This window comes from Podarcis pityusensis, assembly GCF_964106645.2.
Source record: "Podarcis pityusensis genome assembly, chromosome: 11".
NCBI classification, from domain to species: domain Eukaryota; kingdom Metazoa; phylum Chordata; class Lepidosauria; order Squamata; family Lacertidae; genus Podarcis; species Podarcis pityusensis.
In genome coordinates, this window is record NC_138036.1 from 16400875 (window position 1) to 16426555 (window position 25681).

Here is a 25681-nt window from a genome sequence, read left to right on the forward strand (position 1 = left end):
ATCTGAGACTGCATGGGAAAGACCTTGGAGAAGAGGAGTCCTACCAAGAAAAGATAATGATATTCTAGGCTGCATCAACAGAAAGAAGTCTAGTGCCCAGATCAAGGGAAGTAATAGTACCGCTCTATTCTGCCTTGACCAGACAACATGTGGAGTAGTGTGTCCAATTCTGGGCACCACAATTTAAGAAGGATGTTGGCAAGCTGGAGTGTGTGCAGAGGAGGGCAAGATGATCAAGGGTCTGGAAATCAAGTCTTAGAATTTCTCCTCCCTCCCTGACCCCTGTTGGCTGGGGCTGATGAGAACAGGGGTCCAAAAATGTTTAGAGGGCACAGATTCATAAAAGCTGCCCAGTCCAAACCTCCCAGCAATTTCCCAAAGCCACTTGCACATATGACACGTTCCCCCACCTGTAGCCACAACGATTCATTCGTGGGTCCAGCGGCAGTGAGGTTTTCCAAGTCGCCTTTTCTCCCATATTGAAATATCGTTCCTGCCACTTTGTAGTCTCCATTCCATTGGATAATAAACCCTCCATTTAGGTAATACTTTCCCGGGTCCTCACTCCGTAGCGCAAGGAAATTCCCTGCTTCTGCCACTTCCAGCACCTTGATGTTCCTTGCGCCTTTTGGAATTAGGCCAATATCAACATACCCTATGGGGGGAGAAGCAACATTCACCAGTTTTAACAACAGAATATTAATGCACTGTGCCTAGGTCACATCTATGCCTTACAGTTAGAACACATTTAACACACATTGCAAGTTTTCACCCAAAATCCTGGGAATTATTGTTTATCCCTCACAGAGCCACAATTAGCAGCACACTTAATGAATTATGGTTTAATTCCAAATTACTGCCCTTGGACAAATCTGATGTGAACATTCCATAGCAGCACATTAATCACACATGTCCTATTGAATTTGGTAGGTCTGATTTCCAGGTACGCAGCTAGAGGTTTGCAGCATAATTGGGTACTTCTTATCTTGCCTAGTCAGGTTTAATATTTTGAACAAATTATGTCTGAAAAGGCCTCTGAAACAACTGAGTCTAATTTTTCCGCTATCACTTGATTTTTTTAAAAAAAGTCTTAGTTGATTAATTGCATGAATATCCATTAATTACTTAATTAAAGCAGCATAAATTTAATCCCACCCACTTTCATTCCCCCCCTCCCCTCCAAGTGCCCCCCCCGGCAACCTCTTGCTTGAGGTGATGAGTTTCTGGGTATCAACCAGATCATTTTTTTTCCTGCAAGGCAATGCACTTTTCAGGTGGTTTTTTATAAATAATGCATGAGTATGAAATCTGCATATGAATGAAGAAAATAGTTCTGAAGGAAAAGACCCTCTGCGGGGTGGGTGGGTGTTGGAGGTCTAGAAATGCAGCCATGTTGCATTGGGCCCCATCCTGAAAGTGGAATTCCTGTGTGAATTCCCCTTCCTCTCAACCCCCTCCTCTGCGTGGCCCCGAGCACTGGCAACCCATGCTACACCACTGATGACCACTACTTACCCAGCTACTGCTGCTACCCCAGAACATTGTGGGAAATGGCGACCTCAGCCAGACCCACTTCACTGCCTCCGCAAGCTGGCTCCTGTCTGTGTCTCACTCCCCGTACCAGCCTAGTGTTGAAGTGAGAATCAGTTGCCATTCCTGTACATGAAAGGGCAAGGGCATCTTGTCCTTTGCCTGAGATGGCAAAATGTCTTGACTCAGTGCTGTTAATCATGGGCTGTACCGGAGGGATTAGCTAGGCACAGCTTTTTTGAAACGTTTCTCAATTCTTTCATCATAAAGACGTTGAACAACAACGGACCCAGAACAGAACTCTGCGGCACCCTACTTGTCACTTTTTTCCAGGATGATGAGGAACCATTAAGTGAGCACTCGTTGGGTTTGGTCAGTCAACCAGCTAAAGAGTTATTTGCCCAGCCTACATTTTACCAGCATCACCGCAAGAATATAATGGTGGACTTTGTCGAAAATCTTAGTGAAATCAAGATACACTGTGTCCTCAGCGGAAAACCTTTCCTGCGGGATTCAGCTGATTAGAAAGCAGAGAAGAAGGTGCTCCTCCAGCAGTTTTTTTAAAATGAAAGGATTATCAAAGAGGAGCAGATGTACTAAATTTTGCAGGCAGCTTTAGATCAATGATTTATCTCCATTATTACCTTATTATGACATTCCGACAGAATAGCCTTTCATTTGCAATGGGTGGGAGCCTGCACACATAGCTTTGGCTCAGAGGTTTATCTTCAATATGGCCAAGGTCTTTAAAGGCTAAGTACAGCCTCTGACTGTGATCGCAACATGGATTCACACTGCAAGGCTGGATCTGCAGAACTTTAAAGCTGCCAGAAACTCACAGATAAAACAAGGTGTCCAGCATGATAAAATTGAAATCATTAACATTCGGCTCTCCTTTCCGTGTAACCACAGGCAAGAATAAAAGTCTAACATAATCTTAGAAAATTAAACAAAAGATAGAGATATGCTTCTGGTTTGAAGAAAAGCTTTTCCCTATAGTGCCACAAGATTTCTGCTCTCTCTCTCTCTCTTCCCCTGCTCCAAGGTCTTGAAAGGAAAAAACCTGAAAGTTCTTGTAAAGATGCAAAAGAAACTTTTCACAAGGTAAAAAAATTAATAAAACGTGATGTTGTAGAGATGAAGAGATTTATCGTGGCCTTAGCTATTGCGGACTAGCGTCTACTTCTCAAAATAGTCCACCAATGCTTATGCCACAATAAATCCGCTTGCAGCCCAGTCCAAGCAACACAGGAAGAGGCCTTAACACTAAGTCACAGACTGCTGAGAATTAAGGCACAAGGGGGTGAATTCTCAGGTGAATGGGTATCAGATAGCAGCTTGAGCCTGGTGCCAAGGCTGCAATTTTCCCTGTAATAGATTGTCATGGCTACCCCTCTGGAAATTGTACCTACGTACTCAAAGAGGCTGAGTCATGCAGTCCAGTCCTGAGCAACCTGGCAATCATATTTATCACCCTATTGATCCAAGTGGATTCAATATGCCCTCCTTAATAAAGGAGATATCGCGTTCAGTATTGCTTCACACCCCCCAATTCCTTCTACAGGTTCGTTTTCTCTCCTTTGGTGACAGAGTATTAGTGTCTCAGAGTATGTTTTGTCAGCAAGCATCATTGCTCATTGAAATTGCTGCAGAAAAACACTGCGGGGGGGGGGGGATTATTCACCTGCTCCTTCACTTTGGTTGAAGGCTATCTTCACAGTCTGACAAGAGGATCCATCTCCCAGGCAAACTCCACATTGATCTTCTGTGGCATTGGAATCCATCTCATAATCACAACCGATGGTCTGAAGGAAGACACGATAGGTTGCATGCATTATGGGATCAGCACTAACCAATCAGCAAATGCCTGCCAGAGACTATTTTGCTATTTGCATCATTCTGCAGTTCCCATGTCTTAAGGTGTGTCCATGTGGCAGGTATTTTCTGCAGGTCAAAGCCAATTTGAAACATCTTAAGAGTCCAGCTGACCTTCCCAGGCTGCAGAGCAACAAGGCTTCAATTACAAGGGAAGAAGCCCACTAGTCTAACCTTGACTCCCTCCAGTTTTACTCAAAACATGGCTTCACCTGTAGCCTTCTAAAGACAGTAACTAAGGAAGAATTACACATTATCATGGTCATCTGATTTGCATTTCAGTGCAAGATTTTTCTTCCGCATATAGCTGGCATGCAGTGGGCGCTGCTGCTCTGGATTGGGATGGGACCTTAGCCTGAGGAGAGGAGGGAGGCGTTAGCTCAGGTCACCTCAGCTCAAAAAGGGTATTGTGGATTGGGAAAAGATTCAGGAGGTAAAGGTAAAGGGACCCCTGAACATTAGGTCCAGTGGTGGCCGACTCTGGGGTTGCGGCGCTCATCTTGCTTTATTGGCCGAGGGAGCGGTGTACAGCTTCCGGGTCATGTGGCCAGCATGACTAAGCCGCTTCTGGCGAACCAGAGCAGTACATGGAAACACCGTTTATCTTCCCGCCGGAGCGGTACCTATTTATCTACTTGCACTTTGACGTGCTTTCGAACTGCTAGGTTGGCAGGAGCAGGGACCGAGCAACGGGAGCTCACCCCATCAAGGGAATTCGAACCGCTGACCTTCTGATCGGCAAGCCCTAGGCTCTGTGGTTTAACCCACAGCGCCACCCGCGTCCCAAAGGATTTAGCAGAGGGTAACCCAAATGATCAAGAGGCAGGAGCAACACCTCTAAAAGGACGGGTTGCAGCATTTGGGGCTTTTAAGTCTAGAGAAAAGGCAAAGAAAGTGGTGACATGACAGAAGTGTGCAAAATTATGCATATGATGGAGAAAAGTCTTCTCCCTCTCAGAACACTAGAGCTCGTGGAAATCCAAAGAAGCTGAATGTTGGAAGATTCAGGGCATGCAAAAGAAAGTCCTTCTTCACACAGCGCAAAGTTAAACTAAGGAACTTGCTCCTACAGGAGGCAGTGGCGGCTTTAAAAGAAGATTAGACCATGGAATATAGGGCTATCCGTGGCTGCTAACCATGATGGCCAGTGCTTTTTTTCTGGGGGGACGTAGTGTTGATATTTTCACCCCCTCCCATCGCAAGAATCTCCTGATCTCATGTTTTGAGAAAGGAGGGGGCGGGAACTGCTCTTCTACTCTTCCGCTCCTGCCTGACTGCCTGACTCTGTGTGTGGAGAGAGTCTTATCTATGTAGTGACTAGATGGCTGAGTGGGAGAGGTAACACTCAGGCAAGGCAGTAGTTCTTTAGTTTGTAGTAGCTTTTAGAAAAAAAAAAGGAGTTATGCTTCACAGCTAGCTTCCGCGTTATTTATACTCTGCTGAGTCTGGTGCTCACAATGCACAGTTGTGAGTCCAGTGCACTGGGACCTGTTTTCCAAGACTGGAAGGTCTCTGAAAGTGCTCCAGTCCAGTGGCGTAGCGTGGGGGGTGCAGGGGGGGCGGCCGCACTGGGCGCAACATCTGGGGGTTAGGGTTAGGGGGCACAAATCCACGGGTTAGGGGGCGCAAATTACTTGCCTTGCCCCGGGTGCTGACAACCCACGCTACGCCACTGCTCCAGTCACCTAGCCCAGTCGGGGCAGAACCAGTTATTGAGCCCAGTCGCTGACATGAGGGGATGCAAAAAGAGCCATAAACAGAAGAAAAGAAAAGAAAAGAAAAGAAAAAGGATGGTAAACTACTGCTCTATGCTATCTCTCCATATCTCCACCTGTATTCCGAATGCGTTTTCATTTCCAGCTGTAACATTTCCATATCTGTACATCTTGATGATATCAAACTGCATTTGTGGCAGGTTGAATGACTATCAGTAGGGAACACGTTTATCATTCCTTTTGACACTTGACAAAACGTCCTTTTGTTCCCTGGAGCTCAGCAACTGGCTCTGCCCATTAAAACGCTGACACTTCTTAATCACCAGTTCTGCAGCAGACACCAAAGGGCAATTTTTATGGACCTCAAAGACACTTGTATAACTAATTGCAACTTCTTAATCAGCTGGCATTGTGTGAGGCAGCCGACAGACGCCATCTTGGAAGACCCTTACATATATATATGTGAAAACTAAGAACCACCCTGTGGAACTATAAAAAGGTAAAAGTAAAGGGACCCCTGACCATTAGGTCCAGTCGTGACTGACTCTGGGGTTGCGGCGCTCATCTCACTTTACTGGCCGAGGGAGCCGGCGTACAGCTTCCGGGTCATGTGGCCAGCATGACTAAGCCACTTCTGGCAAACCAGAGCAGCGCACGGAAACGCCGTTTACCTTCCCGCCAGAGCACTTTGACGTGCTTTCGAACTGCTAGGTTGGCAGGAGCAGGGACCGAGCAACGGGGGCTCACCCCGTCGCGGGGATTCGAACCACCAACCTTCTGATTGGCAGGTCCTATGCTCTGTGGTTTAACCCACAGCGCCACCCGCGTCCCTGTGGAACTATAAATATGGCCAAATTCATGCACACATACTCACAAATCTGTTACAGATAGGTAGCCGTGTTGGTCTGCCATAGTCAAAATAAAAAAAATCCTTCCAGTAGCACCTTTAAGACCAACTAAGTTAGTTCTTGGTATGAGCTTTCGTGTGCAAGCACACTTCTTCAGATACACTGAAACAGAAGTTGCCAGATCCTTCTATATAGTGAGTCAGATCTCACTATAATGGCTATATCTCACTATATAGAAGGATCTGGCAACTTCTGTTTCAGTGTATCTGAAGAAGTGTGCTTGCACACGAAAGCTCATACCAAGAACTAACTTAGTTGGTCTTAAAGGTGCTACTGGAAGGATTTTTTTTATTTTCACAAATCTGTGTTATGGGCCTGTGTGTCCCAAGTGTTTCCATGTGCTTAACAATGCCCCCGATACTGTTGGCTGGCAAATGCAAGTGGTTCGTATTTATTGACTAATCGGTTCTTGTAAGAACATAGAACGAGCCTGCTGGATCAGGCCAGTGGCCCTCTAGTGCAGTATTCTGTTCTCACAGTGGGCAGCCAGGTGTCTGTGGGAAACCAGGACCAGACCACAAGAGCATTCTAACTTCCTATGGCTTCCAGCGACTGTTATTCAGAAGCATGACTTTCTCTGACCGTGGAGGCAGAGTGTAGATATCATGTCTAGCAGCCAATGTTAGTGTTATCCTCCATTAATTTGCCCAATCCTCTTTTAAAGCCATCCAGTTTAACTTGGATTAATAGTTTATGTGGCTTATTGACTCACCCAAATATCAAATTCATTTATTTCAAGGGATCTTGAGCAAGCTGCTATTGAAATTCTATTAGAACAAAAATGCTTTTGGCTTCTTGAACATTTTCCAAAGCACAACGCCCCAGAACGGTGCCAAACAGAACAAAATTAGTGTTACCCTATGAAGAGCCTTCCAAAGAGATGTGTCAGGGCATCTTCACTGGGGAGAAAACAGATTGGAACCTTTTCTTCTTGTGACTTGGAGCAGTCATCATCTGTAGCGATGAGTGAATCTTCAAAGGTCATAGTGGCTCAGCAGTGACAATTGATAAAAAGACTCGCTTAGCTGGGCCATTATCAAAGCTGTTGCCTGGGATCATATGATAATAGCTCTTTTCATGCCCCACCTAGGAATATTTTGTAACTACCATTGCTGAAGGCCAATTTCCACCAAATCTAGCCCCTGATGGATTTCTGGGATAAGGAAAAGCGGACTGACCATGCGGTGTTGTTACTGCTCAAGGCAGTTCACACTGAAAACTTGCAAACAGACCCAACTGTTTATTACAGTAGTGGTTATTTCTCAAATTCCTGACTAACAGGAAACACATCAATATCATGTTCTCTTGACTTAGCCTTTTGGCTGAGTGGATATTTGTCCTCCTGTTGTGTTGCTGTGCACTGCTGTTTTGTGGTGCCATTTTGTTATGTTGTTATTGGTTGCTTTGTGGTGTTATTTTATTATTTATTATCTTTGTAACCCACTCTGGGAACATTTGGGGAAGGGCTGGCTATAAGTACAAATAGTAAACAAACAAGTAATCTGGGATACGCAGGGTAAACTAGTGTAATGCTGCCTTTGTAGATTATTTGGAAACCCCAGTTAATTCAGAATGCAGCCCCAATATCAACCCCGTATCCATGAGCCCCCCACCCTCTTCCCCATTCTAACCAGCCCCCAACTCTTAGGCCTCACCAACCTTCTTGCCAACCCTCAAAACATGGAATATGAGTTTTGAGGATATCACTTGTTAAAATGATCCCAAACGTAAAGAACAGCACAGGGATTTAAGACTATGACTCTGATGGCCCTTTGAGGCCTGAAAATCTGTAGTCCCATGAAGTGTTCAAAGAAGGAAACATACCCAATACCTTACACATGCCATTAACACAGACGTCTCTGCTGTTGTTTCCTTCAAAGCAAGGTGTACCGTCAATGACAGCGTCAAGCATTTTCTCTGAAAAGTGGTTGTTCGTAGGACGGCATTGTAGCTCACAAGGATTAGCTGAAGGGAAACCCCCAAAGTTATATCAGTTACTATAGACACACACAACTGCAAGGTTGCGGTGCAAGTATAAAACGAAAAGTTAAAAGTTGGCAACAGGTGACAGTAAGACACTGCCTCCCATTAAGAGACACTTGTGGCAGAAATCCGAGAGCAGCACATTCTAGAAGGACCATTGCTACAATCATCCTGCATAGTCCAGAGTTCAGGGGCAGAGCTCTTGGTTTGCATGCAGAAGGTTGCCTGCATCCCTAAGTGTGCCGATGTCTGTTGGCATCGGGCGCTGTGATGTTTGGGCTGAAGAAAGCTTTTGAAGCTCCTGAATGAATGACCAGGAGGGAAAGAACATGCCAGTCGGGCATGTGTCTCTACCAGGGTCCTACTCAAGTGTAGGACGAGCTCCTGATACATACTTCCTAGTTCGGGGGAAGGAGGGAGCCCCCTCCCCTATTCTCGATTGATATATTGCCCGGCTGCGTCCCTCCCTCTTGTTGCTTAGCTACTATCTCAAAGCTGGGCAGTTCCTGTCTCAACTGTGCAATCTCGGAATCTGCCTGTCTCTCTGCTACGTGGGACTCTGGAAATGGGGAGGGGTAGTCCCCCTCCTCTTCTGTTAGAAGCTGATCTTCCTGCCATTGCATACCCCCATCTTTTGATTCAGACCAGCCCCTGATAGATTACAATGTGTGGTCAGAGGGAGAAGAGGGAGCAGACTGGGAGGAGAAGGCGTCAGAAGCAGAAGAAGTGACAGGGCTTAGTGAGCAGGAAGAGGCTGTGGCAGAGGGCAGTCCAGACTCAGAGGGAGGTCAAGAGGCAGGGTGGAGGCCGGCTGCTGAAGAATCCAGGGAACCTCCCCCTCCTGCTGTGACCAGCTCTCCTCTCCATTGGTCTCCCCGAACATACAGAGGAATGAAGAGGGCAGAGCAAAGAGATACAAGATGATGGAGCCTTAGTCTGCTGGGGAAGGAACGGGGGAAGGAGCCTTAGAGAGAGGTGAGAAGGTGGGGACCTTCAGACCTTGCTACTGTCTCATTGGGGCAAGGCCTGCTGGGAAGGGTTGCTGTGCTCACTAGGCTCGCACTGTCTTAGTTTCTTTGAATAAAGAATTAACTTCACTGACACTAGTGTTTTAAAAAAATTGCTGTTCTATTTCTGACTCCGGCTACTGACTTTGGGGTAGGGCTGGGACAGAACCCTGCCTGTGGAGAGTCACTGCCAGGGCTCACCCATGCTTACCTTTGCTCCACACTTCTAGGAGCAGATCTGAGCTTTCCAGGTCTCTGTGTGAGTGCTTCTCTTTTTGCCCTGGCACTTTCCTGGAGAAAACCTGCTCTTTACTGCTGAATCGGAGCAAATAGCAACCCACAGAAAACCCGAATTGCTGTTTGTTTTGATTCGGTGTTGAAGAGCAGGTTTTCCTGGGGAAAGCAGTGGGGCAAAAGAGAAAATAGTATAGAAGAAAGTGTTTGGATACATAAAGAAATTGTGGTTAGGGAAAGTGCGGACCTGTGTGGGGCAAAAGGTAAGTTTGGATGAGCCCCGTGCCAGCCACTTTAGATAAAGAAGGCATTGTGCCAGCTCCCAAAATGGCAACAAGAGCTTGCCATATTTACAGATTTCTGTAAACGCCTTCAGAAACGATCTCCTCCTGTTCATTCCCAGCAGTGTACTTATTAAATGAAAATGTGTGGCATTTACAATGTGTATGAGGTTTATTTTTGTGGCAATCAAACATAGAAAAGAAAGTGGTGGGAGGACAATTACTGACGGGAGCAGACTAAACAATTAAAAAACTGCTGCCTGTTTTCCCCACTTTGAAGAGCAGCGGTGGAAATCACTGAAGAGAGCAGGAAACAAACTGGACTTTTTTGTGTCAGCGGGCTGGGCGTGTTTTAGATCAGCCTCAACACTAGTCAATAGACAATTATATGGATTTGGCATGCTGGTATTATGCCCTTGCTTCCTTCAGGAATTGCAGAGAAGGTTACCTGGTACTCCAGGCTTTGACTGGGCTTAGCTTTAATTGTCATGATTACCTTTAATTGTCATGATAATTAGCTTTAATTGTCATGATAATTAGCTTTAATTATCATTCTTTAAACATTGCACATATTTGAATGAATCAACACCTGCAAATGCGTAATGCTTCAACATTCCTCCTGTGAAAGTAACAAACTTTCAGCTACAATAACTTCCTCAAAAAAATACTTTTTCCCCCAGTTTCCCCACAAGGCATTAAATATTTATTTTTTTAAGAAGGGGAGGCTAGGCCTGTAATATAAAATCTTGGGACATTTCTTCTCTGATAAGTAAGTACTTTTTAACAAAGTGTCAGCAGTTGCAATACAGAAGTTAGAGCAGCATGGCAATATGTGTAATGTAATTAAATCCAGCAATTTCTTGGGCTATCCAATGCTAGTACAAAGTGAAGCTAATCACTTAATCAGACACTTAAATGTTGGGATGTATGCAAAGTATTCAGTGATCATAGGGCAGGGGTGATCAACCTTTTTTTAGGTGTGTGGACACATTTGGAATTTTGAGTGACTGCTGCAGGCACTATCTGCAAGATGCTTGGATCTCAGAATTAACAGAGCAGTAGTTTCCCTCTCTTTCCAGCTTCAGAGAACCTTTTCAATTTACTTATTTGCTAAGTCAGCATCTTAAAAAGCAGAGACATCACCTTGCCAACAAAGGTCCGTATAGTTAAAGCTATGGTTTTCCCAGTAGTGATGTATGGAAGTGAGAGCTGGACCATAAAGAAGGCTGATCGCCAAAGAATTGATGCTTTTGAATTATGGTGCTGGAGGAGACTCTTGAGAGTCCCATGGACTGCAAGAAAATCAAACCTCTCCATTCTGAAGGAAATCAGCCCTGAGTGCTCACTGGAAGGACAGATCCTGAAGATGAGGCTCCAATACTCTGGCCACCTCATGAGAAGAGAAGACTCACTGGAAAAGAACCTGATGTTGGGAAAGATTGAGGGCGCAAGGAGAAGGGGACAACAGAGGACGAGATGGTTGGACAGTGTTCTCGAAACTACCAGCATGAGTTTGACCAAACTGCGGGAGGCAGGGGAAGACAGGAGTGCCTGGCGTGCTCTGGTCCAGGGGGTCATGAAGAGTCGGACACAACTAAACGACTAAACAACAAAGGAACGCATGTAAATTCACTGTGGAACCCTGGTGCTTTGCAGAGTACTCTGGAATAAATTCTGGGATGCAGACACTAATAGTGGTTTCAGTGTATAGTGTGGACTTGAGAGACAATACTAATCTCTTTTCATTTAAATGGTGATCTACTGCTACACAGATGCAGATAGCAAGTCTTCCTTATCTGTGCAGATCAGGACCAGATTAACAACCCTTAAAAGCAGGAGTCCGAAGAACTATGTGCAGTTCCCCATTGGGTATCAAACGAAAGAAAAATTAGGCATAGGAACTCTAAGGAAAGAAACATCTACCTGACTTTTAAAAGACATCTCAAGGCAGCCCTGTATAGGGAAGTTTTTAACATTTGATGCTTTACTATTAAAATCCAAATGTTTTACGGTCAAAATCCAAATGTAAAAGCTTTACCAGATGACGTGAAAAACTCATTATCAATAATAGGTATTAAAAAAATTGTTTTCTTCATTTATTTTCAATTTTTTTGCAGACCGCTTTTTACCATAGGTTTTCACAAAGTGGTTCACACTACAATCTGCAAAGCAACCTGTCAATCAAAATAATACAGTGCTTAAAACAAAAGTGAAACCCGCAGGTAAAAAGCAAAAGTTCAACAAACAGGCGTCGTGCAACTTATTTAACCTTACCTGTGTTGTACACCGGAATCCACGTGTAGAACTTATTTTTGTAGGCAACCGTATCAAATTCACTGCACTGCATTTGACGGAAGTTTGGTGAGGCTCTGGGGCACAGCTTGATGTTACACATGCGATAGCGCTTCCTCTCCCCTGTGCAGTACTTCCCTCCAAACTGTGGCCTGGAAGTGACAAAAGGGGTTTCGAAAACAAGAATTTATTTATTACATTTGTTATGTACTGAAGTTCTCACCCTGGGCCAGCAGGGGGATACTGTAGATAGTTATGCAAATGAAGGATCGAAAGTGACGTTCAGTGATTGGATAGTTTGTATGCAAATGAAGGATCGAAAGTGACGTTCAGTGATTGGATAGTTTGTATGCAAATGAAGGATCGAAAGTGACGTTCAGTGATTGGCTAGTTACAGAAAATGGTTACTGTTGCATTCTAGTGGAGCTCTATATAAGCAGGCTGACTGAGCTCCTCAGTTCAGTTCTGTTCCAGCTTACAAATAAAGAGCTGCTTTGGAAGAATCGCTGTGTCGTCTGATATGTTCACCCACAACTTAACAACATTTATATCCTGCCTTTCCTTCAAGCAGCTCACAGCGGCGTTCGTAGGTTCCCTCCTCATATTTAATCTTCATAACAACCCTGTGAGGTAGATGAAGCTAAGAGGGTTAGTAATGCTGTGTGTGGATCTAAACCTGGGCCTTCCATGTCTGAGTCTGACACTCTAATCCAGGGATGGTAAACCTAGGGCCTTCCAGACACATTTTCAGAAAAGCCACACCTGCCCAAAGTAGATCGTCTTGCAAAGTTTGAAGGCTGCCTACCCTTGCAGTGAGAGCTGGACCATAAAGAAGGCTGATTGCCAAAGAATTGATGCTTTTGAATTATGGTGCTGGAGGAGACTCTTGAGAGTCCCATGGACTGAAAGATAAAACCTCTCCATTCTTAAGTTAATCAGCCCTGAGTGCTCACTGGAAGGACAGATTGTGAAGCTGAGACTCCAATACTTGGGCCACCTCATGAGAAGAGAAGACTCCCTGGAAAAGAACCTGATGTTGGGAAAGATGGAGGGCACAAGGAGAAGGGGACGACAGAGGACGAGATGGTTGGATAGTGTTCTCGAAGCTACCAGCATGAGTTTGACCAAAGTGCGGGAGGCAGTGGAAGAAAGAAGTGCCTGGCGTGCTCTGGTCCATGGGGTCACGAAGAGTCAGACACGACTAAACAACAACAACAACAACCCTTGCTTTAGATAGAATAATAATAATTTTAATAATATTTTTTTATTTATACCCCACTCATCCAGCTGCGTTTCCCCAGCCACTCTGGGCGGCTGCCAACAGATTAAAAACAGAATAAAACATCACACATTAAAAACTTCCCTAAACAGGGCTGCCTTTAGATGTATTCTAAAAGTCAGATAGTTGTTTATTTCCTTGACATCTGATGGGAGGGCATTCCACAGGGCGGGCGCCACCACTGAGAAGGCCCTACATCCAAGATGTTTAGGTTTCAAGATTTTGAAACATCAAACATTAAGCAAACCGCCAGGTGTGAGACTTACTCTGGGCTAGTGCACTGTCTCTCCGCAGTTTGGATTCCAGCCCCACAGGTCCGTGTGCAGTGCGACCACGATGACCACGAACCCCATGCACCGTTCACTGCTTCGGGGCTCTTGCCTACGGTTATGCATTCACCCGTAAAGCACCACTTGACAAGAAAGCAGCAAACACAATGGGTCAAGAAAAAAACCCCAAACACACTATTGACACTGCAACACATTTCTTTCATAGTAGCTTGCTGGAGACTGGTGTTACAAGAGAGATCACCTTCCTGCTTTTGTGACTTTCAGTTGACATTGGAGACCTTTCTAGGCCAGGGCCAGCTGTATATATGAAGCAAGAGATCTCTTAAGTCTAGACTTTTACTTTTTTCCCCTGCAAAGCCAGCATAGAGGGGCCCAATTCAGACTGAGGCTGGGTACAGGGGGAAAGGGTTTAGCTCTGTGCCTCACTACCAAATCCCCAGTTTAAGTCGCCCTGCCAGAGCTGTTTTGAATTGCACAGGGAACTTGCATTGTGCTTCTAAGTCTCCCCCTCCACAGTCAATAGGAGCTTTGGGGGTGGTGAGTGCAGATTTGCACTTGGGAATTGGCACAAGAGCAAAAGGTTAAACCCTTCCCCTGTGTAGAGGGCTTACCTGTCAACTTTACAAAGAACAGTCCTCTGTCTGGAGAAGTCTTGTATGTGAAATGTTGTCTAGTCCAAATTGGGTTAAAGGAAGTGGGAGCTCATTAAAAGTTCACCCCACAATATCAGACTCACACAGAATCACCTAGTTATAGTCTTCCTTACTATGGTGGGATGTATTATATTTCTATTTAAATTAAAGCAATTATGTCCAAGTTTGAACTTATGCTGTACATATACTTTATTAGCACAAGAAAATTTCATTAAAAAAGGAAAAATCCGGAGGTCTTTGATGTCACATGTACCTTCTTCAGACGTTTTCATCAGGCAAAATGGTGTTAAAGACTTTTGCAAAACAAAACAAAATCACATAGTCCTACAGTTCAGGGTAAGACAGAAGTTGCCCCATTAAAAAAAACAACAGTATGCATGTCTTAAATAAATAAATTATTATTATTATTATTATTATTATTAACATTTACATGTACAATGAAAACATAACTAGATCCTGAGAATACTCTGCCACAGTTTAATCCAGGTTTGAGCAAACCACCATTTGCTGGGTTTCAGTGCAACAGCAAACTGTGTTTCTGGTTTGGCGTTATGTCTGAGTCACGCCATAGAAATGACATGCTATCAGTCCCGAGCCATAAGCCTGCTTAGAGACACTGAGCAGGCTTGGGTATTCTGAAGAAGCAGGGAGCTTGTTAAGGTAATGAGTCCGTGAATTGGGGAAGGTGATGGGAGCTGCAAATCAAGCACCCGGAAAAACAGGACACATTTCAGAATAATGAACTATCCCAACTACTGGGATGTTGCTTGGTTAGAGACTCAGCTCTGCTTTGCTCAGAGGAAGGTCATCTAGCTGTCAGTGCTATAGAGAAACTCCAAAAGCATATCTTTCATTTGATCTGCAGGAGCTAGGCATGCAAACTCCCTGATGCTGGAGGAGATGGCATTGATTTGAAAAGAAGGCAATTTCCTTGCCTTCCAGATTGGGGATATAAATGCAGTTGTAAGATGATAACTTAATGAAAAAACCATCTGATATGGTTAGCCTTTCAGAGTGAAAGGCAACAATATGAATGTGACCGAATGCAAAACATAGCAAATGAAAGATGTTTTATAAGGATGACACTTTGTTTGTATTGTGTTCTTGCAGCATAAAGAAAGTCGGGTACCGAGTCATAATTTCCCACCCTGGTCTCTCCTTGTGACAGATACCTTATTTTCACCGCATCTCGTTCCATCTGCCGCAGCATCCAGTTTCGACCGGCAGGAACCTTTCACAAAGCACCACAATGTCTGGCAAATATTCTGCAACGACAACCTCAAATGTTGTAAAGAAAAAACAATTGAGACTTTAGGGAATTGTGGGGTTTTTGGTTTTTTTGAGAGGGCTATTTCAGCTTGGGTTGTCTTTAAGAGGCTTGATTTGATGCTCGCAGGCGTAGCCAATGTGGTGCTCTCCAGATGTTGCGGATGGCAACTCCTATCAGCCCCAGCAAGCATCACCAACAGCCAAGGATGATGGGAGTTGTAGTCCACAACATCTGGAGGACACCAGGCTGGCTACAGCAAGTAGGAAGAATTGAGGAAAATAATGAGATCCAGTAGAATAACCTTGAGTGAGGTTTTACTTACTCATCAACTACCTAACTAAATTCTGCAGAATGCAGCTGAATTTTAACTTCATTATTACCTAGCCTTAGGCTCTCAACCCTCGTTGTCGATCATGCTTCCTAAATCAGTAAAATTATTACTTAAACCGTAGCACTTTACCCTACCCCCAGTAGTCAAAACTCTGCAGTTAGTTCTAGTCATGGAAGACAGGAAATGGCTAAACCTCAATATGAATGATTGTCAGATAAGTTGAAGGAAGTCCAAAAGTGTGGAATTTGTGAAAATTTGGATTAAAACTGTATATTTATGTTGGAAAATTAATAAAAAGTATTAAAAAAAAAAAGGAAATGGCTAAACCTCATTTCCTGTCAAGCACCAGCTACTACCCCCTGGGACATTGGGGACTCACACAGACACTTGCATTTCATTGGTTTTGAAGGAGAAAGCAAACCTTTCTTGCCCAATTAACCCTCTCAAAAATGGGATGGGGTGAGTCAGGAGCCAGTATTAGCGCCCATTAGTTTTTTGGGAAAATGAAAAATAAGTACAGTATCGTTTTTGTGAAAGTTATCATTTGCCAAGAATATGAATTTCCACATTTGGTAGTTTTTGGAACTGTGAGCTGACCCTGCTCTCAACTACTCTTTGTATAAAAAGCACAGTCATGCCAATGGAACTCATGCCTGTTGGGAATGAGGTAAACAGCAAAGAGCTACAAGCACTTATTTTACTGAAAGGTGTATTGTCAAGGGCTTACAACTACATGATTCTTCTCCCCCTTTCCCCATGGTATTATGAGTTGTATATTTTTCTTTACCGTAAGTCACTTGGAGACATTCAGGTGACAAGTGACTAATAAGTTTAATAAACAACAACAACTCATCCGCTATGCACACAATGCCAGTTAAGAAAATTATTTGCTTTAAAGCATAGGAAATGCAATGGAATAATTAGAATAAAGAGCAAAAGGAAGCATACAGTATAAGCAGAGTTTTTCTAATTTTCTACCTTCAGGGCATACAGTACTTTTCACACTGACTCGTTTGCCGTGATTCGAGCATCTGCCATGAGACTCACATCCTCTGCACATTGCAGGGGATTCTGGGACTTTGGAGCTACGGGAATACATAAGTTAGACATGTCTATAGTTGGGTTCGCCCCTCCCCCCACGACGCACACTAGAAGCTTTACTGTTTTCCTCTTGCTGGTGTGCAGTTTTAATTCACTGCCAAATGTTCCTGGAAGCCGAAGAACAGAAATGCAAAACAAATCACGCAGGGGGTCCTTGTCAGATAAATCAATATAGAAAGGGCTCCCTGTTAAGAGCGTTTGAAAGCCAATATTCTAAAGCAACTTTTCTATGCAATTTGATGTTCGTAGTCCAGTAGGACAAATACGGAAACCCAACTGCACATTGAAGTCTGCCTTCCTAAGTCACAGCTGTGAAATCCACCGTGACTCTGCATGGAGCTCCTGTTGGGAGTCATTCTGCAAAGAAACAGTAAAGATGTTTGTACCTTTAAGAACTGTTTCTGTGAGCTTTGGGCAGATTGGGTACAGCTGGTCATGACTACAAAAGCAGGAAAAGTTGCAGTTTGAACTTTGCCTGCAAGGAAAAACACCCACAAGCTTTGTTGTTTGTTGTTTTGTAATAAAACCTTTATTTGATTTGGTTTTACACCGGTCTTGTGGTGTCATAGCTTCTGTCATCTGCCACCAAAGGAAAAAACCCCTCTAACAGCTCCCTCATCTTCCTCAGTCTTCCATCCCACTTATGAACAAGGCCAATGCTCCTCTATACTGTGAGGATGTCTAGCAAACAAGGTTCATTGTTAGTATACAAAGCCCTCAACAACTTGGGATCGTGTTATATCAGGGACTGCTTTACCTCGTATGTTCCTGCCTGATCACTTCCTAGTGATATCAGGCAAATGCCAACTGGGTTAAGCTTCAGGCACTCGCTTAAGGCTTTTTCCCCATTTGTTCCCTGAAGTGCAACCCTAGCTGCATGCACTATTTATATTGTTTTCATGTCGATTGTAGTTTTACGTTGTACACTGCTCTGACTTCTTTAAAAAAAAACTAAGCAGTGTATAAACTAGTGTAATAAATAATGACCCATTTCATTTCAGTTTTCGTTATGGGGCATTCATGTTCCTCTTACTGTCCACTCATTGCATTCAATTTGGCCCCAGTGCTCATGAGTTTCCCACCTCCCCTCCATTTCATTTTCCTGGTGGTCGCCATTTTCTTTCCCAGATACCCAGAAGTTCTCCCACTCTGGAATGTTCTTGGAGAGCAGGGATGGCAGCTGCTACAAGAAACTTTGGCCCCCAAAGAATGCCCTGGGTCAACACACCATTCAGGGCATCTGGGGAAAGAAAAAGATTAAAGTCAGCTGCACTTCCACAGGGAAAGCGGGACCATTTGGTTCAATTCTTCATTTGTTACAGAATTAATGTGTGCCTCTAACAATGACAAAGTCAATGGACAATTTGAAGAATATACTTTTCACAGTTAGGAGAAGCCAGACAATTTCACCACAGTTGGGGCTCAGCTTTGGTACACAGTCGACCCCACTGGTCTGCTATGTATATAACTCAACAGTTTATCAAGCCTTGAAGAGACTGGTAAATCATGTGTCACTCAAATGATGTCATACATGTGGGCATTGACTGAAAGCCCACCTGCCCCACTGCACTTTATCTGACTCAAGATTGTACAAATATAAAAAACCTCATGCTGGGCTGGCAGCAGTCTTTGGAACCTACGTGAGCATGGGGAATGGGGTGGGAGGAATTACACATATAACTGCAGGCATCTTTTATGTTTCCACTGCAGGCACATGCATGACAGGATGAGAAAACCATGCGTCAGTTTTACAACACCTTGCCCAATTAAGCATTTGCATAGCTGCAACAGAAGCATCATTGGCTGTAGAATTACTCCTCCCCTTCCCTCTCAGCTAAGCACATATCTTTCTAGGATTGTATCTGCTGTGCCTCGTGGGTTTAGTAACCATGGAGAAAGCCTGGTAGATGATTTCCTCTAGAATTTTGCTGATCTGACTTCACTGCCAGTTATAGCCATCTGACAGATTGTGTGTTGCTGTGAGTCTATATCAAATGCGTACACAGTACAAACCTAGTCCCACGATTGAGCTACAGAGACCAAACTTAGGACTAGTTTTGCCTGGATGGGATTCCCTTTGGTCTACTGTGCAGAAGAAAGTAAGGTTTCTATTAAATGCCCTGCCACTATCTAAGAGTCTGGTATTTTAAGAACAAGAGCTCTCACAATCAAAGGGAGACAAATACACCCCCCTACATGCTGAAATAGAATAAAGTGCTATAGCATTGCCTGAAGACAATGGCACAACTCTAATGAAGCAGAGCAGGAGGAGGTCTGGCCAAGTGCCTGTGGAAGACCACCTACAAATCCCTGGATGTGGCTGTGCTCAATTCCAGCATGAAGGGAAGGTGGGATATAAATGGAATAAAAATAAACAGAGCAAATGGTCCTTTTTCCATTCCGTGAAAACAGTGGTGAGGAACCTGTGGCACCTGTCCTAATTTCATGTGGCCCTCTGGACGCTTAGGTCCTGCACTTGCCCTCCAGACCACCTTTTTGGGAATCACTTCCTCTTCTATTGTTTGTGGGGGAGAGAGAGAGAAAGAGAGAGGAGCAGGAAGAAGAAAGAGTCAGGGAGTGAGAGATACATGAGGTGGGACTAAGAGAAAGAGAGTGCTATGCAATCCTTCAAAGCTAAAAACTCTTTTGTCTCTGGCCCCACTCATTGCCAGCATGTCAACAACAACAACAACAGGCTCAACCCTGCTACACTGAAGAGACCTAGAAAGCTGCTAGAACCAGTGACCTCGTGGGCACCATCAAACAGTAGATTTGGATTTGGATTTGATATCCTGCTTTATCACTACCCGAAGGAGTCTCAAAGCGGCTAACATTCTCCTTTCCCTTCCTCCCCCGCAATAAACACTCTGTGAGGTGAGTGGGGCTGAGAGACTTCAGAGAAGTGTGACTAGCCCAAGGTCACCCCGCAGCTGCATGTGGAGGAGCGGAGATGCGAACCCGGTTCCCCAGATTACGAGACTACCACTCTTAACCACTACACCATAGAGATGCAAAACCAAAAGATAGAGCGCAAAGTACATTCAGAGCATGGTCAGCTTCTTTTTAAGCATCCTTGTATCTGTAGTATACCAGCAAATTGAATTGTGGCATGTCTTCCCCTTGCAGGTTGTTATGTATAATGGTTTAATTGTACATGGACCTGGAAATAACTCTGTAGATGCCTGTATGTGTATTGCCAACTGGGAAACTCCACTGAAGCATTGTAAAGCTCTCTGAGTGCCTAACAGGTTGATAATTAACTGAGAATGCAGCTGCTACACTGTCACAAGGTGTTTAACTTTAGATCACACAAGTAAGGTATTCAGTTGCAAATCCTATTGCTACAAGCTGCACAATATTAATATCTGCAATACAGGTTGTTGTCACCACCTCCTTCCTCCTCCATTTCTCCATTAGGTTCAGACGATTAACGTTGCCACCTTGAAATAAAATGTGGGGTGTTGGAGAGAAGCAACACTGAACTTACATCCACTTGATCGCAGAACGTTGCATTGGGTCCATATTGCAACTGGCATTGGTGGTGCACGTCATAAATCACTCCAGGTGCAATGAAAGGTGGCTTTAGATCTTTCTTCTTGGGTACATCATCCAGGCAGAAGCCCCATCCTCGGCTAAATATGAGGTGTGAGATTAAGTATTAACATTTGTGGAGGTTTTTTTAAAAAACAACAACAATACTGACACCTGCTTCTCGTGGTGTGGCAATTGTGGTGAAGCAGCATCTCCTTCACCTCTCCCTTACCCCAGTGGTGGAAGGATGGGAAAACAGGAAAGTGAGTTGAGAGGACTCCCCACAGACAAGACTGCCAGTGCTGGCTGTATTAGGATATTTTCACAGAAGCACTATGTGCAACTGTGTGTAGGAGGCAAAAATACTGTCCTATTCATTGCTGTTCAAGACACTAGCTTGATCACAGTATCCTGTTTTGCTCGCTAAATTTCCAGGAAGAACATGATAAGCTAAACTGCTAACAAGATGATTCAGAAAAATGACGACAATCAACTGTTTGAGATGAATGGCGCATAAAAAAAGAAAGCTGAAGAATATGGGCATATTTTAGCTCGGAGAAAAGTCTTCATACACCCAGGGAAGAACAAAATGCTGTAAGAAACCTAAGACGGCTGCTGAAAATAGCATCTCCGTATCAAGTTCTCCCTCCTCCACTCAAGACTTCATGCAGAGGGACCACAGATCTGTAGTTGCCATGCAGAAGATGAATGTTCAGTCACCATAATCTCCAGTTACACAGTAGAAGAAGATGAGTGGCAGTAGAGACACCAGTCTGACACCACAGTTACTGCTGCTTATCTGGGTGGGGCTAGGCTGGCGTGCTCTGGTCCATGGGGTCACGAAGAGTTGGACATGACTAAACGACTAAACAACAACAACAGGGTGGGATACTGGCGAAGCTGGAGCCATGAGGTTGCACCAGTGGAACTGCCACCACCAATCTTATTCTCCTGGCGGTGCAGATGCACACAAGCCCCAGCTTCCCTGCTCCAGGGCAATGGGGATGTCACAAAGGTTGTTTTTACTTTGGAACCTTTTCTATACATCTTTGAAATACACTAAAATAAAACGGACTTCCTTGTGTTGCTTTTGCCTTACATGCTCCCCCAGTAATAATTCATTTAGAAATAAGAAACATTAATGTTACCCCAGGATTCTAACAGAATTTACTTCCAAAGATTTATTATTTTTCTTTATTTTAGAGCTCTGCAAGTACAGGAGCCCATCAGTTAATAGTTTGTTACAGGTTTTTTCGGGGGGTATCATATCTTTACCTTATTATTAGCAAGACTCTGAATAAACTTTCTAACTTCATCCTCTGAAACTGGGGGCTATGTGGTGGCTGGTATCTTTTATCAGGAAAAATTACTGGTAAACACCTGATCACTGAACCCTCACCAGAATAATTGTATACAGTGGTACCTCGGGTTACATACGCTTCAGGTTACAGACACTTCAGGTTATAGACTCTGCTAACCCAGAAATATTGCCTCAGGTTAAGAACTTTGCTTCAGGATGAGAACAGAAATCATGCAGCAGCAAGGAGGAGGAGTGGTGCTTCAGGTTAAGAACAGTTTCAGGTTAAGAACAGACCTCCAGAACGAATTAAGTACTTAACCCGAGGTACCACTATATATGGTTAAAATGCTCTTCCCACTGTTTCTGGGCGTTTTGGCTAATAACAAGCGTCGTGTCCAAAGATCCATCTTCATCTGTCAGCAAGTCCTGCACTGCAGAGGGTTGGACTAGATGACCCCTGAGGTATCTTCCAACTCTTCAATTCTATGGTTCTGTAACCTACATCAATTTACCAGTGTAATAAATTGGGGCACCTAGTCAGAAGGTAACCTAGCTCCTGTTATCCCTTGTGCTTGCTTTGCAATCAATGGTTGTGCTTATGATGATGGTCAGATGTCACAATAAACTATGGAAGCAAGGTACAGTGAGTCTCAGGTTGCTGGGCTCTCCTCTTCTTCTCCAGTAGAGCAATGAGGAGGAGTTTGGAAGAGTCTCGCTTCCCCTTTCCATTAACAACAGCCTGTCATGCTATTTGTTCCCAAGGCTTACCACAGCTTGTTGTTATCATGCTAAACCATAGTTTAGCATGATGCCCAAACTCACCCAGTGTAATGGAGTTAAAAAAATAGCTGCAATATCCTCAAAGGCAATGGCGATAAGGATTTTGTTTAATGCGTTCCATTTCCCTGTAGCAAAACTGTCATATTGACTCACTCTAGGAAGCGTGTGACATATTCCTTGCTGCATCTGGACCAGGTGAGAGGACTGGGGTCATACTGCAGCTGCCGGGACATAATGTATGGTCTCCTTCCCACTGGCTCACAGTCATTTTCCTTTCCATCATGCTGAATACCAAAACTGGGAGAGAAACAAATCCAGGTGCAAGATACTGTCAGGGAAGCTTCAAAAAACCAGAATATCTTATCTACAAATAACCTCAAGTACTGCAGAAAATATGCTGGGGAATTGCTTCTGGTTATCAGGTAGTGTAAAGTCTGTTATCTGGCTGGCCTGGGTGAAGGTTCATAGCAGAATCTTCCAAAAGATGAACAGCGCTGTGAAAGAAGTCAGCATTTTTATGCTATATTTCTGTGCATGCTGAAAAGTTGGTTTCATTAAGACCTGCCTTCCAGGCACCAACTGTGGGTGACATCTAGCCAAAATAAAAGTGGCTAGGATTTGGGGTGAAAGGCACCAATAGGGTCAGCCCGGGACATTTGTCTCACCTCCCCCACTGCTCCCATTAGCTACACTGCAAAATCCGGGGGCTCCAATAAGCCCTGGCAACGTCATAGACATATAATTTTGCTGACTGACAAATGACAAATGTGTCACGTTCCTCCAGGGGTTCATCTCATGCAATGGGCAATCTTCCTCCTCTGTTGGGGCACCCCACCTGTGTCGCTGTTCCAGCATAGTCCACTTAGCTCTATCGAGAAATTCCACATTTAGTCCTGTAGCTCGGAGGTTGTTTAGGTGGGCCTCAAATTGCTACACCTTCACTTTCAGCAAGGCAACCGTTTACACTTGCTACAGGTGTACTGTTGCACGTTCTCCAGCAGGAAAACAGAGGTGTTTTTCAGGTCACTGCAGCAGCTCCCTCACCTTCCATGTCTCTTGGTCCTGCACGCTGTGAGAAAGTCTTCTGGGCTCCCCCTCAAACTCTCCCACTAAATGCCCTTGCAAATGTCCCTCTTTACAAGTCCTGGTTACTAGCTCCTGGTCACAAGCTCCCAGAAGCTGCAATCAGCTAAGTATAACTGCTGCTGGCTGCTAACATCCTCTAACAGATGAGAATTGGCAGGGGGCTTAAAAGGAATGGCCAAGGACCTGTCACTGCTGCTCCAAAACATCTACCACCTAAGGTCGCTTTGCCTAATGGTAGGGCTGGCCCTGGTCATAGAGGATGTCAAAAGAGACATCTCTTGGGTTATGCACAGCTGCAGGAAACTCAAGAATGATTCTGTATGTAGCCCAGCATACATGCCCAGCGTTGCAAGGAATCTTGGGATGAAGCTGTCCAACTGCATAGTGCTTTACTGGCACACCTGAAATAAGATTGCGCAAGAGCCTGTTTGGGTTGCTTGTGCAATTGGGCCAGATGTGGATGCCAACCATTGTGGTGACATCCCTCTGCCATCATGGCAAGGGTGGGAAGCCGGCAGCCCTCCAGAGGTTGTTATTGGATTTCAACTCCTATCAGCCCCAGTCAGAGAAAGATGCCCACAAATGCCTTAGTGCCAAAGATAAATATTCACTCAGTTGATGCTGAAAGAAATTCAAAGTTAGGTTGGAAGTGAATGCAATTATTGGCTGTTAATTTTTGTTTGTTCTTGCTTGCATCTTTACTTAAATTTTTTAAAGTGCATGAATAGAACAGTGCAAACAACAAATTGCTTATCAATGCTAACAGATCCATTTCTAAGAAGGTATTTTCTGAATTACAAACAGAACGTGCAGACATTGGAAAGATTCAAGAAACACAAAGAAAAGCCCATCCAAGCATCTTCTGGAAGATTTAAAGCTAGGCAGGTCACTAGCCTTTTTTTACTTTGAGAGATATACAAAAGTATTGCAGTGTTGGCCAAATCGCACAGGTAGAAGTAAAACATTTTTCTGGCGAAATGTTTATTTTATCAACATAAAAATCTCAAAACATATATGAGTGCCTGCCTTTAGGTTTCTGCTGTTTGTATTAACTCATTATCCTGACCTTAGACCTCCTTGCTACAACCATCACAAAGTTCTGATACTTCCTCCTCAGAATGTAAGAGCTTTCGATGCTATTTCAGTTCTGGTTAATCATGTGACTTGACGTCCTCTAGACTCCCACAGTTTTCATACCTGTGTCCAAGTTCATGTGCAATTGTGAATGCCAAAGGCAGGCCAGAGTCTTCATTGATGTTGCAGCTGCGATGAGGCTGGCACATTCCAGAGAGATGGGACAAGCCTAAGGTTTCGCATGGGCGATTCATGCCAGCACAGATGTCCTTCCTGAGAGCAAAGCAAAATACGTGAAATAAAAAGAACTTTGTAGCATGATCCTGTGTACGCTCAGTCTCAGAAGCAGGGATGGGTGAATCTGAATGTTTCAGTTCCTCATCTCTCCACTGCTCCGTTCAGTTCTCCACATCGGTTTGTGAATATTTTTTAAAGCCCTCATAAAAACTCATCAACATTTTGTGCAACTTTTCCCTTAATGGATGCATTTGTCAGGCAATCTACCCTTCCATAACGCAATTGTCTATGTTATTTTCACTAACATATGCATTCTTACAAAGCGGGTGGCGCCGTGGGTTAAACCATAGAGCCTAGGGCTTGCCGATCAGAAGGTCAGAGGTTTGAATCCCCGCGACGGGGTGAGCTCCCATTGCTCGGTCCCAGCTCCTGCCAACCTAGCAGTTTGAAAGCACCTCAAAGTGCAGGTAGATAAATAGGTACCGCTCCGGCCGGAAGGTAAACAGTATTCCGTGCGCTGCTCTGGTTCGCCAGAAGCGGCTTAGTCATGCTGGCCACATGACCCAGAAGCTGTACGCAGGCTCCCTCGGCCAATAAAGCAAGATGAGCGCCGCAACCCCAGAGTCGGTCATGACTGGACCTAATGGTCAGCGGTCCCTTTACCTTTACCTATGCATTACACACACTTTCCCCTAGCACAAGCATTTTGTACATGGTATTTGACAGGAGAACTGCAATACAAAATCTGGAGAAGTGCAGACTTTGAAGAACGGTTATGCTCAGTTCTCATAATGTTTTAGAAATGCAAGCTGAACTGAATTCTTCCCCCGTCCCTGCTCGGAAGTAAGTTGCACCATTTTCAGACCCTGAGAAGCAATAAACAGTGACAAACACTGCACAAGAAAGCTTATTACACATCCAAAG

The 25681-nt window shown here is 44.3% G+C and overlaps 1 protein-coding gene across 1 annotated transcript in view; it reads right to left on the minus strand.

Annotated features, from left to right (window-relative positions):
* Positions 1–25681, minus strand: part of ADAMTS12 (ADAM metallopeptidase with thrombospondin type 1 motif 12) — a 111256-nt gene that overhangs the window by 28419 nt on the left and 57156 nt on the right. The window contains exons 7-15 of the mRNA XM_080973385.1: positions 24644–24793; positions 22514–22657; positions 20237–20381; positions 15220–15312; positions 13371–13516; positions 11808–11977; positions 7860–7993; positions 3215–3335; positions 411–655 (exon numbers count right to left, since the gene is read on the minus strand). Coding sequence (XP_080829511.1) covers positions 411–655; positions 3215–3335; positions 7860–7993; positions 11808–11977; positions 13371–13516; positions 15220–15312; positions 20237–20381; positions 22514–22657; positions 24644–24793 — 1348 coding nt within the window. The remainder of the gene's footprint in view (positions 1–410; positions 656–3214; positions 3336–7859; positions 7994–11807; positions 11978–13370; positions 13517–15219; positions 15313–20236; positions 20382–22513; positions 22658–24643; positions 24794–25681) is intronic.